General features: G+C 45.7%; 3 protein-coding genes across 3 annotated transcripts; 1 reads left to right on the forward strand and 2 right to left on the reverse strand.

The window, feature by feature from the left end:
- Nucleotides 1-10890: 10890 nt before the first annotated feature.
- Nucleotides 10891-12673, reverse strand: GL218_04380 (putative T-complex protein 1 subunit theta; the record flags this gene model as incomplete). The annotated part of the gene is made up of 3 exons (XM_033580981.1): nucleotides 10891-11082; nucleotides 11145-12537; nucleotides 12615-12673. The coding sequence occupies 3 exons, from the start codon at nucleotides 12671-12673 to the stop codon at nucleotides 10891-10893; spliced, it is 1644 nt and encodes a 547-aa protein (XP_033435345.1).
- Nucleotides 12674-13339: 666 nt separating this feature from the next.
- On the forward strand, nucleotides 13340-14606 carry GL218_04381 (putative hmg box protein; the record flags this gene model as incomplete). The annotated part of the gene is made up of 3 exons (XM_033580982.1): nucleotides 13340-13355; nucleotides 13651-13889; nucleotides 13956-14606. The coding sequence occupies 3 exons, from the start codon at nucleotides 13340-13342 to the stop codon at nucleotides 14604-14606; spliced, it is 906 nt and encodes a 301-aa protein (XP_033435344.1).
- Nucleotides 14607-15509: 903 nt separating this feature from the next.
- On the reverse strand, nucleotides 15510-17352 carry GL218_04382 (Sporulation protein RMD1; the record flags this gene model as incomplete). The annotated part of the gene is made up of 3 exons (XM_033580983.1): nucleotides 15510-15586; nucleotides 15708-16059; nucleotides 16123-17352. The coding sequence occupies 3 exons, from the start codon at nucleotides 17350-17352 to the stop codon at nucleotides 15510-15512; spliced, it is 1659 nt and encodes a 552-aa protein (XP_033435343.1).
- Nucleotides 17353-18049: the final 697 nt, after the last annotated feature.

The raw sequence follows: 18049 nt of genomic DNA on the forward strand, positions 1-18049 counted from the left end.
ACGGATGGGGCTGTTTTCATTTCTCATACTTATATCGCCTCAGAGGTCTATGAGTGATGCCACTTACAGAATTAATAATTGTAAGTGGATAGAATATGGCATATTAGTATTATTTTAGTATTATTTCAGACCTCATCCCACACTAAAAACAGCCGTCTATGAGCCGCCTTCAAGCTACGACCCAGAAGGAGATGAGAAAGCCGACGACCAACACTAGTTGGACCAGTTAAACGTTCGGCAACATTCCCGCTGCAAGCCTCTAATGTGATAAATGCCTTTTCAGCCGCTCGTAGAAAAGTTCCAGCGCATACTCTAGAGGCGCTAGAATCGATAGATCTCGAAGCGATTATGGAGTCGTCTACTATGTAGTTGTCAACTTGACCTGAGCTAGCGCTAGGAGTATTCTACACGTGGATCGCTAAGTCGCCGCGGCGTTATGATTAATGATGGTAAACATGAAGTCTCAGTTTAGTCTGATCCATAATAAGAAAAAAAAGAATAAAGAGTCAAAGCGATATCAGGAGGTCAACATTCGACCATATGGCCTCTCCACAATCACTGCAATTTCGTATGGTAAGGGAGCTGAGGCCATGCCTCCATAAATCAATACTCCTTTTCCCCGTTATTATGATTTTATATTGACGATGACGACTATTGAGGCGATGACCATTTATTACTTGGTTTCCAAGCGATTGAGTAGATGATGGGTTACACGTAAGTAGGTTTGTTAGGAACAGGTTTAATGATAAATATTAAGTTCTATCAAAAATAATATTTACGGATACGCATGGAGTGTAGTACATACATGTATACATGTACCTAATGCAATGCGTGTGATATACCTGTACATGAGGTATCTCTGTTTCAAATGTACGTACAATCAGGTACGTACATCGCTTATAGAATTACTAAGGTACATCATTGTGCTATGGCAAGCTTTCAAAGTCAAAATGCACTTACCTAAGATAAAAAATGAAATAAAATAAAATAAAAGGCAGTCGTCTTACCTAATACTAAAGGTGTATTATTCAACTCTAGCGCAGCTTAGGTGTAAAATTCTGTGAAATTCTTAATTTTCTCTTACTTTCTCTCAATTCGTTATTAGTGTTTGATCATATCACACTATATCACTTCTATGCAACACCTCGCTAAATATCTGCGAATTAGGTATGTGGTAGTGAAGTCTATCATGTACGCACTTCCTACTTAGCCCATACGGGTAGTTTATCAAATAGCCATTGAATCCCGCTTCGACGGCATTGCATATAACGATGATCCAATCACCGGATGCCGATGATGGAGCATTTATACAAAAAAAAACTACTATGTGCCATCCCCGGGATGACGCCATGTAATCCTACGGCCGAACTTGGTCCAATTGTAATTCTCAGCCCGCAAGGCAAAAGTTAGCAAGGCAAAGTGCTATACACACCTACGACAAATAACCAATAGAACTCTCTCTCAGCCTCCTTCAAAGTGGTTCGCGACAGTCTAGCAAGTGACAAGAGTTCTTCACCAAGTAAAGCGGGTAGATATACGGGGACGTCCCGACTTGTCCGCTCCATTGTTACCGAAACATTGTTGCACAACTGACCAATGCTATGAACCTCCAAAAGTCCTACGTCGTCTAAGCGCCAGGACCAATGTGGTACAAGTATCTGTTTCTTGCTATTGTCTGACCACTAGCCCACCACTATAGCGGCAGTTAAAAGTCGTTCAGTATCCGACGGGTAGCTTTGCGGTAGACATGAACTGCATGTGGCTGATACAACAATGTCACACATCAGTGTAGCGTCGCCGAAGTGATAGAGAGAGGCCATGGAAACTTTCTGATTCAAGTCGAATCCACAGTATCAATTTATTAAAATAAAAATAAAGTATTAGCGGAGACATATTTATTCAACCCTTGGGGTCGAACTGGTACGCTACAAATAATCAAAAGCGGTAATTCGTAGGAGGCTCTATCGCCATCAAATTCCACGACGGAATCCCCGATCTCACCAACGACACTAAAGCCCGATATGGCTCTTATAAGAAATAGTTTTCAAATAGGTCGACACGGCGCACCGGTAATATGGCTTCGAACCTCTACGGATATGCTAAGCGTGACTAAAATATGACATGCAAGACAACCTACCACCTAAAGCACATATAGTCCAAGGCGGCGGTACCGTACCCCAATATATTACGCGGTGCGACGTGGCGAGGCTGTAATGGCTTTTGTCTTATAGTGGGGGAAAATGTGTGCTAGTTAATCTACTGAGGCAATCTCACATCAGCGACTCGTTTATGGACGACATTACACCGGCGTATACGATATCTTCAACACGAAACCTCGGCACCCGCCAGCGTATAAGGCTAATAGCTGTGATGAAACCATCGGATAGACGATATTCAGTTCGTAACCGACTTGCCAATGTACTCAGGAATGATTCAATGACCCAGGGGCTTGCTTTTCTATCCGGTCTTACTCTGGAGGCTTCCTCTCACTCCAAAGCCAACACTATAGTCCTGTTTTAATATGAGAAGCGTCATAAGGCAACATCGAAGCAGGGTCAAATCCGAATGTACATACGCCTGGCCTTTTATGGATTATGCCTCCGTAACTTCTTAAAGAAGAGAGGTTCCACACTGACACCCTCTCTAGAAGGGACCTGAGTACCTACCATGAAACATGTACATACCAACGAGGCAAATATCGAATCGCATCTCGCAAGGACAGTACCAAAATCAACATACCACGTCGCCCACGTGGCAAGGACCACGAGGTTTCCAGATGGGCAAGTGTATAGGGGTCTCTTCCAACTTTCTAGTGGTGGATCAAGCGATGGAATATTCCTTAGATTCGCCTACTCTATTTTAAGAATAATCCTGAAAGGTGGCACATACGAATTAGATCACTGATCCGTCGGAAAAGTAATTCGTTATATAGCCCATGAGGTAATGGGTATCAAGGGATTCATACATCAAGCATTTATTCCTAGGCTAAGCACTGATAGCAAATGCTACTATCTCGAGATGATAATACCTGCATCCACTATTTAGCCGCGTTTATTACGTCCTTCTATGACCTCGAAACTACACGCTATATAAGCCAAGTTAATCTCTATCTTAGCGGCAATACGGCAGTACCACGGCAGGATCATTAGAAAAGAGAGCAAAGTGCCAAAGAAACACGAGCTGCGCGCATTTACGTTAGCTACACTACATATTTGACCGAATAAATGTTCAACAGGCGGTGCTACGCACAGGTCCTACTCTGCTGTAGATCCGTTGTTGGTGTATCATCCAGGTCAACTAAGCTATTTAGTTCAATAGTGACTAATGCAGAATGGCATACGAATGTTACGCTCGCATATTGAGAATACTACGATACCCAATAACCGTTCACCTCCACAGTAACACGATCATAACATTTCATCCTGCTCGCCACCAATACCATATACGAGAGTGGCTGTTAGTCTTATCAGCATGCTACTTTGATTCCATTACTACGATCATATCATCGAATTCTTCTTACTATCATGAGCCGGACGTATTATGCTCGTCCGAAAAAGATAGGTCTCCAACCTGACCAGCTGAGATGAGGCCGGGGTATCTTGTCCCACTGTACCATCAAATCCCAGAAGATGTTCCTGAAACGTCCAGGAACGTGCAGTAGATCAGGGGTTAAGATGGCGAAATATGGGACTGCCTACAATACCGGTATCCTAGTGTACTTCGAATCTGGCTATTCTACTGCACACGCGGATCACACTTGTCTCATCAAGAAGGACATGGTCACCGGTCATGGGTTCCGGACGTGGAGATTTTACTATAAGGCCCGCCCCGATACTACCGCTTCACGAAACAAACGCCATATTGCTACCGCACGCACACGCCCTAAACCCAAGCCCTGTAACTAACGAAAGACTAACATTCTAGGCAAGGCTCATTCATTCATTCATACATCACTTTCAGTATGCTAATTTTCTTATCACATATTCTGTCTAACTATATGAGTTTCATCGGCAGTTACTTTAACCAAATCGTGACGCCACAAGATTTAATGATTTACATCGTTAGATTAAGCGAACTGAGATCTAGCTCGTAGGAATAAGCGGACTGTCCCGCGACGATCTGTTTACTCTATTATGAAATGCCAGACGTCTCGGACCTGGTCCAACCCAGGTTGTCATAAACCCGGTAGCGGCGCACAGACTGGTTCGCCGGAACACAGAAAAGATCTCGCCTCGCTTGCACTCATTCCCGTCCCGTCACTTGCTCTCACGAAACCGAACGGGACGCTATCTTTAATTTTAATAATTTCCGTTTTATCCATTCCTTTTGTGACGGTGCACCGTGGCGTTACCTTGCATTAAGTCCGACCACGTTTACTCCCGACCTAGCGGTCAAACTATCAATTCAAACATATGGTAACATATCATGTTAATATCGAAAATAGATGAGCTTTACTTTCTATTTCCTTGCTCTGTAATAGAGATTTGAGTTATCAACACATTTCTCATGTTTATGTGAACAAGTACAGAGTATCATCAAGGTAGCATCAGTCCCGTATTAACTACGCCGCACCCTAGCAAGTCTACCTAGTCTTATGAGATCCGGGGCCATACTCTAAGCTAAGATTACCATGAATTCATTTTTCGCAATAACCACGGACCAACTACACAGTACTGCATAACAGCTACTACGCATGTAAGCTCGCTGCAACCTTAGCTATTGGTCTTCCCCACAAGTTCGGTCGAAGCTCCCGTAAATCGATAAGTGTTTGTGGGCTTCCAGAGTCCAATGCAGAATTCAACATTCAAATATTTGAAACTAGCGAGTCCAACTGCAGAAAACAGCCTTCTTCGTTTATTGGATCGATCATACGTACCATCTTACTATGAGTCTCCTAGTGGATAATCTGCAATTTCTACAGCAAACGAGACAAGAGCTTTAGGGGTAAGATTGGAGGAGCAAACGCACACAAACGACAAAACCGAGTTTCCTATCCAGCTGCCCCTCAGAATATACACGGTTGGCAAACCTCGTTTCTAAAGGATGTATCTAATGTAGGGGAATCACTAATCAAAACAGAGAGGTCTCAGTGGCATACCATCTTACTACGTACATACGAAGCTAAACTAAAGCCACCGCTTTTTCCCCCGCTCAGTACCAAAAGTTTGGTTATCTTCATCCTGGGAAGAGACGGCAAGATCTAGACGTCGGGATTCGGAAGTTTATCACGACGGTTGCAGCAGCAAGGTACGCAGGAGTCTCCATTGACCCCGTCCGCGGTTGCGATGTAAAGCTGTCGCATCATCCCACGTTCGTTTTATGCATAAGTCTGTATGTGAACGGCTCCGATTGTGGCCCTTGCATTCCCGCATCGTGGGACCCTAGTCACCGCCCACGGATTGGGTGCTTGCTTACCTACCTATCCAAGAAGCTGGCTACGCTTTGCAGATCTTCAGAAGCCTAATCCTGTTTTATTTCCAACGTCGAAGCCACAGAGCAATAAATGTTAGTTCAATGGTGAACTGGTATTAATCTATTCGGTACTAAGCGGCAAAGGCGCATAAATTCGGAAGCAAAACCGATCCCTCTTATGACCCTTGTATGTCTTGGTTGTTCATTCTTCCATTCTGCCTTATCGGTAGATCAAACTACCGTTCTCCTATCATAAATAGCCATGGTGAATTCGCGTTGCTAGGTACATATGCCTACTGTGTTCCTGCATATAGATACTGATACTCTCTATAAGGCCAAGAGTGTAGGATTAGAAGCCACATAAATACCTAAATAAGGCAAGTTTACAGATTATTAACCTTCAGCTTGTATATTCCAACTTGAGTAGCAATGCGTGGGTTACTTTTTTGTTCGCCTTCCAAACTTCAGCCTACGTAAATATCTCACTACGTAGTTTAGCAGTACTACTTCGTACAGAAGTGAGACATGCATATAATGCTATTGACTGGTTTGTAGCAATCAAGATTCGCCTATAACCTCCTTCCCCCTAAAGGCGCTTGGTTGCAACATATATCGGATCGTTACTGTTATATCCCGCCACATGGTATTCCGGGTATTTGATTACGAATATGTAATGTGAGTAGTATCCGGCGGATACTATATAACGATTTCGATGTAAAGTTGCGGTTAGATGCTCTACTACCTACAGTACAACAAGTAGGGTTCTGTCTATCTGCGACCGAAGAGGCAAGCCACCTTTCTTCTCCATGGATATCCTTGGCCGAGATCAAAAGGATTCGTTCCTTTGACTAGGGCGAGGCGTATGTATGTACAGATAGATGAACATGGACGATACAATACGTCTACTTGTTAGATACAACCAGAGACCTACGACGCATGTACACTCACGCATCCACTCTTCCACTTCGCCAAAGCGAACAAAATCCCTCGAGCCACCATCCAGCCCGTGCTACGCCGCTCCCCTGCACCACTCTAGTTTTCTAGTAGCCGGTAGACTCTCGCAGCACGTCTTCTCGTTGGCGAGTGCCCCGCTGAGATTTTACTTACTACCTCACTTCACTTACAATACATCCAATACATCGAGGGGCCAACCTTTCTTGGCCCGTCCTGTCCAATCCATCGGCTGCGTACTGCAGCTTTCTGCAAAGTACCTACCTTAGGTACCTACGGCAAATACCTACTGTACATATGCGCGGTTTTGAAGGAATACGAACCAGATGTCCTACGCACCCGGGTACGCAATTTCCATGTGCGCTCACGCGTGGATTGACTGCCTTAGGTATGCAGGTAGCTTAGTTGTCAGCTTCCCCCAAAGCCGAACGTACGTACGGTGGGTTGGTGGATCGACATGGCTCTGGTGAGTTGGGGGCCGAAGAAATCGAAGCATGTAGATTTGTAGATAGGTCGAGTTGTGCGGAAACGGAGACAGATCATCGACGGGTCCTGCGGCTGTGGGATGGGATGAGATGGGATGAAGATAGATAGCGGCTGGTCGGGGGGCTGGTCGTCGGGCAGTGCGTAATCAAGATTTTACTGGAGGCGCTGCCGCCCTGGACGGAGAGCTGAATGACTAACTAACCGCGAGGAACGTAAGGACGTAAGGATGACGAAACACCTATAGGCATCAACGTATGGATAGAACGGTAGAGGTGCTTAGCTTGCGTCGGCGCTGCTTCGATGAGTAAGACCTAGAAGCCTTCTAATCTTCTAGTCTCAGTCTTAGCCGGCACTCCCGTTCAGCCTCTACTCCGTCCGGGTTTCGCTCTTTTCTACTACCGTCGTTACCGAACGGGCCTTGAGATATCCGGGTTAAGAAAGTACCTACGCATTGTTACCAGCTATGTAAGAAGATCATGTTTCACGCTCGAATCCTAGCACCTATAACATCCTACCAGCGGGTTTAGTATCGGGTGAAACCCTCAACCAGCTATAGACTCCCTACAAAGGATACGCTGCAGTCAGCTTATCCTTATGACCCGCCACGTGGAAGACGCATTGCCTCCAGAAGTATATTCCCTTATGTACAATACGGAGATCATAGATCCAATTCCCGAGACTAGACCCGCCCTTCGCTGCCCGATATACACACCTGATCGCACCCGCAAGATCCGCTGACTCGTAATGTCTTAATAATCGGCAACGCGAATGCGCAGCTGGGGACAAGAACAAGCACAAGCGCACTCGCTCACTCAAATTGTCTGGGCATCCGATCCGTCGCCGCGGTCCCCATTACTACGATGCCTTCCCGGATTCCTAAGCCATTCCCTCGTCTCTGACACGGTCAGCTCGTCGAGCCCCAGGTCTCGCGGTTCGGCCGAGTTTATGTGGAGCCCGAACTCGACTTCCTCCCGGACTTAGGGCCGTCAGGCTGATCGTTGCCTCCTGCTAGTCGATGCACGTGGGCGTAAGGCCGCCGAGTGTAGCTTAATATAGAGCTTTATCCTAGCGGAGATCTCGGGATGTTAGTAGATCCAGGACTCGCTGGCTAGCTGACTTACAACCTAGCTTTCCTAACGATAACGTTATGTCATGCTACGAACTTCAGACGGCTTACTATCGCGACAAGAGACCTAGATTACCTAGACGTTGCTATCTTGGTATCACGGTCCTGGTTTCAGCCACGTCCTCGCGGGCTGTAGACGTAGACTGCCAAGGCACGGGAGGAGAGGAGAGGTGCGTAAGTAAGGGAAGGGAAGGGAAGGGACTAGTAAAGACATGTTCTACTGGCTTCGGTGAGGATCGACCTACCACCGCTTTGCACTTCGGGGACGCATCATTCTCGTATCTATCGCGCTACTCCTATCATAGGTCAGTCAGCTCGGGCGAGTCATACCGACGAGGGTCTTGCTCGGCACACAGTTGTTTCCTATCAGTGCTTATTCCCACGCCGGGGGTCTAGACTTTTTTTTTTCTGTTTTCTAGTTATCGCAGATAGGCTGATGTTACCTCCGCCAATCCTAAGATCTTCGTTGTGATACCGTTCTGGGTTCGCTCCCTCTCGCTCGGGTATGGAAACGGTCGCTCATAGGTTTGGAGCAATCGATGTGCCGTCGGAATAAATGCTTAGTGCGTGAAACATCCGGGCCGTAGCGATCTGGGAGACGTCGGTATCCCAACCGATTGACGTGTTGTTGTGAGGGGGGAATATAAGCGTACGTACCTAGGAAGATACGCACGTAAGTCGTCCTATTCGGCCCGCGCGGATGTGGTTAGGAATCTGATCTATTACGTTGGTAGAAGTTCCTGTGGGGGTTTTCTCTATTTTTCTCTCTCCATCGGTACCAAAGGGATGGTATATGGGTAGCTCCCGGGGCTACGATAAACATGCACGTTTCTTACTTGCATCCTCCGTGTTTTACGTTTACTCAGAGGGTCCTAGTTACAATGTATAGCTATACAGACATGCTCGTGATTCCTTTTGCCCTCTATCCCTTACTCGAGAGAAAGTGAATAGTAAGCAGTGTTAGAATACGGTCCTGACAGTATACTACCTATTCCAATCCTGCGTCAACAAACGGTAGGAATATACGGCTAGCCTAGCTGTTACACAGATGCGTCTCATCGATGTGTATCCTCACACACGCAGCAGAGCAATGGCATTAACCCGCTGCGCTATTTATCGATCCGGGAGGGACATGGTTGGCAGCAGAGCCGTTGGTATTACTTGCAGATGCTACCCCGTTGGCATATGTAGTGACGATCCAGAGCTTCGGGTTCCCCACATCACCAACGATTGTCTTGTTTGCGGAATAGTAAGTAGATTATATTGATAGGGCTGTTAGAACTATAGTCTAGGGGCTGGATGGATGTGTGACTGGTGAGGCGGTTATGTGTATATCGTGTAACGGAAGTAGGATATTGGTTGGCTGGACTTTGGGGGTTATAATAAAACCAATCAGCATGTTTAATTTAATACATGGCTATGGGGCCTACCTATGTCTATACTATCTTCGTAACATGGTTAAGGGTGTTGTGGGTATAGTTGATTCTCTAGAAAGGGAATATGAAATATGAGTGGGCAAGAAGACAACGACGATCTAAAGTAGGTACGTTATGCTATTTGCTAGTAAACTGAACCGATTATTTTCACAATTAGAAATGTCCCACGAAGTCTTTATGAAGACACTATATAACTTACAAAATATATCATTTGAATCAGGTACTCTGGCTACTAGGTTCTATGTCCATGTTCAAAAACTTTGATTATATATAACATATCTATTAAGGTTAAGTTAAGTCAAGTCGTTTACGGGTTATTGCCATATCTATATCACCTAGAGTACCGAGAACATACTCCATTCTTGAGAAACTGGATTATAGAGTAATATCAACCATAACACTTGCCTATACCAACGGTATAGTCTTGTATTGATTTATGAATCTTCGTGCTTCAATATAGTTAAACACTTCGTTCATTTATGTTCTCACATACCTAGGTAGATACTCATAATCCCAGGCCTTTCTTTAGATTCATCATTTTAAAGGAGTTTCCCCTAATTGTGGAATTTGATCGGAGGGTAAATAGTCGTGATGATAATAACACGAACATGGATCTTGTGGTAGAGACTCTTATATAAAAGGTAGGTAGTTATGTCATAACCGACGAGTAACTCGGTTCTCACTAAGTTATAAGATAATGAATCTGTGCCCCCCATCATATGGGTTATACGAAAAGTAAGTCAGATAGCTAATCAAATACGTACAAGGTTCGAGTTCATACAGAGAAAATAATAAGAGTAAACTTGCATTTCCCAAGGTTCAAGAACATTTATATATCTACCAAGGTACTTGACCCTCAACAGCTGCCAAACCACCCGCCGGTTGCTAGGCAGCCAAGTTTAACATAAGTACACCATTAGAAACACAATCTTTCACTCCTGGTCGGCAGCTGCAAAACCAACATGGCCGTGGTCGAGTGGTTAATGAAGTAGGATCAGAAATAATCCTTAACTGGGTTTTTCGTAGGAAACCAGGTTCGAGATAGCCCCAGGGCGGCAGGAAGGCCAACTGTTCAGGTCAAATGGGGTCCTTGGATACTGAGTTCCGAGCTTTTTTGTCGATTTTTTCAGTTTTTTTTTATTTTTATTTATTTTAATCATTATTTTCTTCTTTTTATAATAATGTATAACCTTCCCCCTACCCCCCTTATACCGAGATTTTGCGGTGAATGGGTTAGAAGAATCTAAGGATTACACGGCATTACTACAGAGTTGAATCTCATGGGATTATTTTAGGGGTTTACGATCGCAGAGCCGCATATCACATTAAACAAACTCGGCAAATCAAAAAGTGAACTCCTGGCCTTTGGCTTTTGGTTTAGTCAATTCATGCTATCAACATCTTTGGTATTTGTAGGTTGACCGTCTATAATCGCATACAGATCCGACCTGCCCTCAAAAGCTACCGGCGAGTTTTTATTTAATCCTCATCCCAGTTGGGGTTGGGTCCCGGTGGCTTCGGCCCGCCAGCTTGCCTTGCTACGATGATCTGGTCTACTGATAGCACTGTTCGCGCTGCCTCTGTCGCTAGCTTGATAGCCCAAGACTTAGTGACCATAAGGTCTAAGATACCCTCCTCCTTGGCATCTAGGGTACCGGTGCCGTCGTTGTTCTGTAGCAAAAATGATGTCAGTATTGCACTGCGTGTATGAATAGTAATGTTGAGGGTCTTACCTCTATATCAACTCCTGTAGTCCAACCGTCCTTCTTGTTATGTGCCGTGTATAGTCTACTTAGCACTTCTGTAGCATCCAGACCAGCGCTCTCTGCTATGGTCCGTGCTACAACCTCGAATGCCTCACCGTATTTACGGATGGAGTATTGCGGCAAGCCGGAAGTCTTGTCACCGAAAGCTTGTATCCTTCCTACGAGCTGTATCTCCGTAGCACCTGCACCGGGCACTAGTTGTGCATCGCGGGTAATGGCCTTCACTACGTTGACTCCGTCGTCTACCGCTCGCTCAACGTCATCAAGGTGATTTTGCGTAGCACCTCGGAGAACGATGGTTGCCGTCCTTGTGACCTCGTCTTCTTGTCTGAATACTGTCACGCGGTCTCCGCCGATTTCGAGGGTCTCGACGACGTCTACAGATCCCATCTCGTCAGGCATGGGAGCGCCTAATCTGGCAAGAGGAGTAGCGCCAACGACTCGGCAGACTCGCCGTAATTCGAACTTGCTCAGAATCTTAATGACGAGTATGCCGTATCGGTTGAGGTAGTGCATGGCAAGTTCTCCCACGGTGGAACCGGCGATTACGACTCTCAAACCGACGTCGTGCAGCTCCTTAATGGCAGCTTCCAATTGCTCTTCCTCTCCCTTAGTGAAGTCCATCATCTCCTTGGCGTTGTGTAATAGCACGGTACCCTTGGTCTCAGTCTGGCTTATGTCGAGGGCACAGGAGAAAACTCCGACCTTGGCCTTGGTGGCCTTCTTGACAGATCCATCTGGCTCCTTGGGGAAGACCATGCCCTTCACCACTTTGCTCTGCTCTAGGCTTCCGCCCATGATCTTCACTACTCGGATGTTGTCGACATTAAAGTTAACGGGGTTTTTAGGGAGCACGGCGAGAACGGCCTCAGAGACAAGAGTGGCTAGCGTATCCTCGTTACCGTTCTGCTTGCTCGCCACCACTGTTCGGATCGCCTTGCTTAACTGGTCCTGGTTCCTGATATCATCTACCTTATCGACGACGAGTTGCTCCAAGGCCTCAAGAGCGAATGCTTGAGCGCGCTCGTAGCCTGTGACTATATCTGCAGTCTTTAGGCCCATTCGTAGTAAATCTTCGGCTTTCTTGAGGAGCTCGCCAGCAAGAACTATAACAAGGTTTGTAGCATCGCCCATCTCAGCCTCCTGCTGTTGACTGGCCATAACCAAAAGTTTGGCAGCAGGGTGGACGACATCGAGCTCCTTGAGAATAGTTGCAGCATCGGAAGTGAGAATCATCTTTTGCAGATGGTTTATAATAATTTTATTTCGGCCATAAGGTCCTAAGGAAGTCTGGACGGTAGAGGCAATGGCCCGACAAGCATCAATATTTCGTAGCACGGCTCCATCTTCGGCATCGTAGCTATAAAATAATAATATGGTTAGGCATCTCTTTATTATATAAGTTCGCAAGCTGTGGCGGGGTGAAGAATAACATACTTGTTATAGCCTTGCTTGAACAGGCCAGCATTTGGCGCGTTCGGGATATTGAGTGACATATTTGTTGATTCCCTTTCTAGGTAGATGTCTAACTTCTTGTTGAATCGGAATAAACCAGGGTTGAAGACTGAATACACGCCTTGTCAACTATTAAAGTGTATTAAAGTGCATTAAAGTGGGAGGCTCCAAAGTTGAAGCTTCTACCAGAAAAAAATTAGTGGAGCTACCTAATCAAAGCTGCTAGGAGGTACATAATACATGTGATTAGGTACTTGGTTACATACCTAACATCTTCTATGAAGCTAAGACTGCTAAATAGCCCTGGAGCTACCTAAGCAGCTAAGCAAACAGCAGTAAAGACCTAAGGATAAGCCTTGCAGTAAATATATGGGCCATAAAGTGTATATTATCCAATCAAAACTCTAAATAAGCAGCCTCGTCCATTAAGAAAAGTAAGGTACCACGCTTTCACGCTTTCACGTTTCCACGCTTCTAGCTATGGACATATTTCATCGCGCCTGTTATCTGCGCCGTCTTTTACTCTCTTCGTCATCTTATTCTTTTCAACTTCACCGTCGGATATTCGTTAAAACACCACGCAACATTATTCTAAGATATTAGCTGTGATTCAGTATCGGAATAAGAAATACGTAATTTAATTATCTGGCTCACAGTCAGATCCTGAATTGGTGAAGTCGCTGCGACAACTGTCGCATTCTATAAAGATGGCTCCTCAGAGCAGTAAGTGCACACATTCTTATTATCGCCAACTTGACAGCCATTTCCCATTAAACTTGTTGGTTACCTTGACGTTATAAACTCTCACTATCTTCACTTCAACGTCAATGATCAACTATGGATCTTCCGCCCTTATTTCGATTCAGTCCCGGAAAGGGAAAACGACCTATTCAAGTTGAACCTACCGAACCCGTCGAACCTGATCTATCTTCCGAAATTGAGGATAATGCTGCTCGGGGTTGGGATCACACATCGTCAGAATATACCAAAAATACGAGCTAACCATATAACTTTATAGTTAACCCTCCCGCTCTACCTCCTACGGTCGAAGAAGCCTATCGACGTAAATGTATCCAACTGAAGGAGCGCACCAAAGAGATTGAAGATGAGACAAAGGCCTATCAGTTGCGATTGACCCGACTCCAGCGTCAAGTCCAAAAACTACGCCTCGAGCGCGCATTCCTCCTCGAGCAGGTCGCCAAGCGCACGAGCACTAATGTAGAGGATTCCGAAGGCAGCCCTAGTCCTCCACCGACTGTATGTGCTAATTTCCTTCTTACCTGTGAGACGTTTACATTAAACAGATGTCTAACTATCTAGCAGCCGAAGGACAAACCGCTCAGAACTAAGCGTGGGCATAGGAAGCCGTCCCTGCTTCCCATCTCTGAGCCGGGCGCCGGACCCAGCGCGACTTTCATCAATCAGAACTTAGCGACGCTCTCGCCGAGCTCCGATGCCTATTCACACTCTCAGCTCGACCACGGCCGTCTTAATGGTATTGCCAAGCGACCTAAACGACCTAGCAACGCCTTCGAGATCTACTGCAACGACACCCGACCCGTTCTCCAAGCCCAACACAAGGAAAAGATTGCAGCGGGAGAGTTCCGTCTTGAAGAGGAGCTCGCACGAGGCTGGAAGGACCTACCAGAAAAAGAAAAGGAAGAGTTTCAAGTCAGATATGAGCAGGAGCTGGCCCAATACAAGGAGGCCGTTGAAGAGTATAAGCGCGAAGCGAAAAATGCTGCGCGTGAGCGCTCGCGTAACAGGGATAGAGATCACTTTGGCAGCATCTCTAGCAGCAGACGTGGTGGTGGAGGTGGTCGTTCGGCCCGCTTCGAAGAGGTCCAGGATGAAGAAGGAGACGAAGATCAGGATGTTGAGATGGCAGATCCCGGCGACCACGAGCCTACAGGCGATCAGGATACGGACCCAGAGACCGAGGTTGACGAGAACGACGGCGCTGTAGACGATTAGGTGAGACGCGGCCTTAGGCTCAGACCTACGCCCTCTCACAGATGAAGACGGCTATATGGAGATAATTCAAATGCGAACTAGTGGGGATGAATGAGATTCTCCCACCGCCAGGACCCTTAAAATTTGGCGTTATGGTAAGGGACTTTTTTTGGCTTAGCTTTGTCTTTGAGTGTAGGATTAGGATTAGATATCATGCTAGGCCTGGGAGCTAGGAAGTTAAGATAATAGCATTAATGAATCAAAGAACAAGAAGGTCTAATTTTTATCTACGAGGACCTTGTAAGAGTTGGTTGGTGAAAAATGTGAGCTTTTGTTTTTCGTCTCTGTTTGATGTTGAGGGAGTAGTAAAATACCTAACCTGGAGTTATGATGTTATTACGTGAGAAATGGATTCAATATAATCTAGTTTACGTATTATGAATACATTGCCTCTATTTATGGTCTTTTGGATTACGATGATTTTGCTGTGAAGTGCTCCTATATAATACTTCCGAAAAATGACACCCGGATAAAGCAAAGTAAACAGGTACACATAACGAAGCTGACCCGCGAAGAAACTATTGATATTATTGCTATTCATTACCTACACTGCTATCGCCGCTTGAAACTGGACATTACTTCGATTATGAGGTATCTAACCTATTGTGTGATGCAACGATGCCTATCCTATATCAAAAGTAATATAAAACCGATACGCAGCCCAAACGCCAAAAGCTGCAAGCTACTAGTACTGATGTGCTGTGCATATGTATGCGTGTCTGTGTCTGTGTCTGTGTCTGTGTATGCATGCTATCTAACCGATACACCTGAAATCGAACATCGCCCGTCTTTTCTTGACCTGGTATAGAGACAGAAATTGGCCTAGCTTACTCTCTTCTGGTAGAGATAGGCGAAGCTAGGTAGTTAGTCTACGCCCGCGTAGAGGTCGACGACAATGTTGACGGCTGCGACTAGGATTTCTGCGGCGATGAGGACGATGACTGCAGGTTCGTGTTAGTTGGCCTGATATACACTTAATAGCTTGAAGATGTTTTATTTGGAATAAGTAGTAAACCATCAAAAAGGGAGGGGGGGGAGGTGATTATATTAGGCACTACGTACCGATCCACTCCAATTTCTCTCCATGACCATGGCTCAGCTGATCTTTGAGTACGGCGAGTAAGTCAGCAATGACATCGAGACGCTCAGTGAGCAGACGGACACGTTGATCCATCTCGAGGTAGCTGCGAACGGCTTGATAGACGGGTTCGAGATGGGGTTCAACCCAGAAGAGCTCAGGGGTGTCAAGCACGCTGCCGTTGAGATGGATGCTGATGCGCAGGATGAACAGCTCGCCAATTTGCATGTTGATTTGCGACCGCGACAGCGCGATCTTACCCGTTAGAGCAATCTGTGTCGGTATGTCCTTGCATGTGTCGACTGTCGATGCGATAAGCTCCTCGAAGAGGGACGTCTGTTTGGGGGGTTAGTTATCTTTTCATATTGTGTTATATATAGGAGAGGAAAAAGGCAATACCTTGACACTTTGCGCCAACGCGTGCGATATGGCTAACTTCGTCATGTAGTTCCCCTTGTCCCTCAGGGTGATAAAGTCGTTGTATATCCGTGGTTGGTACTCGTTGGTGTAGTAAAAGTTAAAGCACTCCGTCTCCACGTCGTCCAAATTTAGCTTATCAAGTTCGAATCTAGCGATGTCTTTTAGGAACCTTTGCTCGTGTGCTGGCGACATGCCCCATATCACAACAACACCGTAGTCGAATAAGAATACTTCCGGTGTATGTACGTGGATATCGAAGTCGGCACCATGCTGCTGGTGTTCGGAATCCGAATGCGGATCATGTATGGCGCTCTCATCCTCGGAATGCATCGGGTAGGAGAGGTTATTATGTACATCTCGGCCATTACTGAATATCTGCTCGGTATCTGATGCGCCATCTTGTTGTGATTGCAGGTTCCGCAGGCTTTCCCTCTTATATGCATCCGAGTGTTCTTCCACTTCGCCGGTAGAATGTCTCCTCTCATAAGTCTGGATCGGTCTTTGCCGTACTTCTTCCGCTGCTTCAGCTCGTTCTACAGATTTCCCGAGCGCGTAATTATACGGCGAGTATATGCATTCATCAATCAGCTTGGGATTTGAACCCCTATTTTTACCCCTGCCCTTGAGAAATCGCATCAGCCCATCCATGTTATACTTTGTAGCCGTGCAGTAAGCCGTTACACGCGGCAGCCTGTCACGGTCTGCTTTGCCTAATCGTGCGGCATCTCTTCTTGCAGTAGGATCTTTAATGCGTGTATACTGAGAGTAGACATCTCTGCCGCTCTCTTCATCGGGTCCCTCCACGTCAAGTTCGGGATTTGGTAATAATTTCAGCTTCTCTGCCTTCTTGGAACTTCGCTGGGGGCCAATTTTGGGTATAGGGCTAGCTGCCGGTGGGAGAGCGGTGAAGACAGCGCCGTGGCTGTTACGTCGACGCAGCCGACTGTTCAGCGCGGAGAGCATAGGTGGCGGGCCAGCGGAACCACTACTCGAGGCCATAGAGCTAGGGAGGCGTGCATGGCTAAAGTTGCCTGTAGTACTGGGCGAGGAGCTTAAGGATGAGGGATCGGGATCGATTGTTCTCGTTACGGGATTGGGGTTGAAGGTTACATTGCGCGCGCTTCTAGGACGGCTTGTGTCGTGTCGTAGGAGAGGAGTTCGCTCAGATGTTAGGCTGGAGCTAGTTGAAGCTCTTGGTGATGCATCCATCCTGATACTTATCTATCTGGATAATATGCGACTTCATATAGCGATAGGAGCCAACTGAGTCTGCTACTAGGTAACCTTTAACGTGTGATGATAGCTCTCCTTATATTAAGTGCTACCGTGTTGCCATATGAAAGATGAAACTCGCAGATTCAATTGTTTGCTCTTCTTATTTCGGGAATAATTTCAAATCATAGAAGGGACTTATTCCCAAGAGTTACAAAAAGATATAAGTAAAACAAAGTACTTGACCTTGCAACATGAGTCGGGTGTGACAACGGGAGAGAGTGTGTATTGTTACGGCCTAAGAGGTTTTAGAAACGGGACGCAATTCTCGGAGCTAAAAAGAAGCTTGTATTATGACGTTTGACGAATTGACCAACGTCCAAAGAAAAAAATAGAAAAAAAATAAAAATAAAATAAAGCTAGCCCGGCTTGTCAACTCCGACCCCTGCAACTTTTTTTTTTGCGGGGAATTTCAATCCATTTTCGTATTTATCTGTATATTACATGCAAATATGTATTGTCAATACATATTAGTACATATAGTTAATACAATACCACACGTCCATGCATCACTGTAGGTACCTTAGATATATTGGTACATTTCGCCCTGTCCCTCTGAAGCATACATGTATATATTATACATATATCTATGCATAATATACTTTCCTATTATCGCCAATTCCGTCGTTAGATG

Source organism: Daldinia childiae (assembly GCF_008694065.1).
Source record: "Daldinia childiae strain JS-1345 chromosome Unknown Scaffold4, whole genome shotgun sequence".
NCBI classification, from domain to species: Eukaryota; Fungi; Ascomycota; class Sordariomycetes; order Xylariales; family Hypoxylaceae; genus Daldinia; species Daldinia childiae.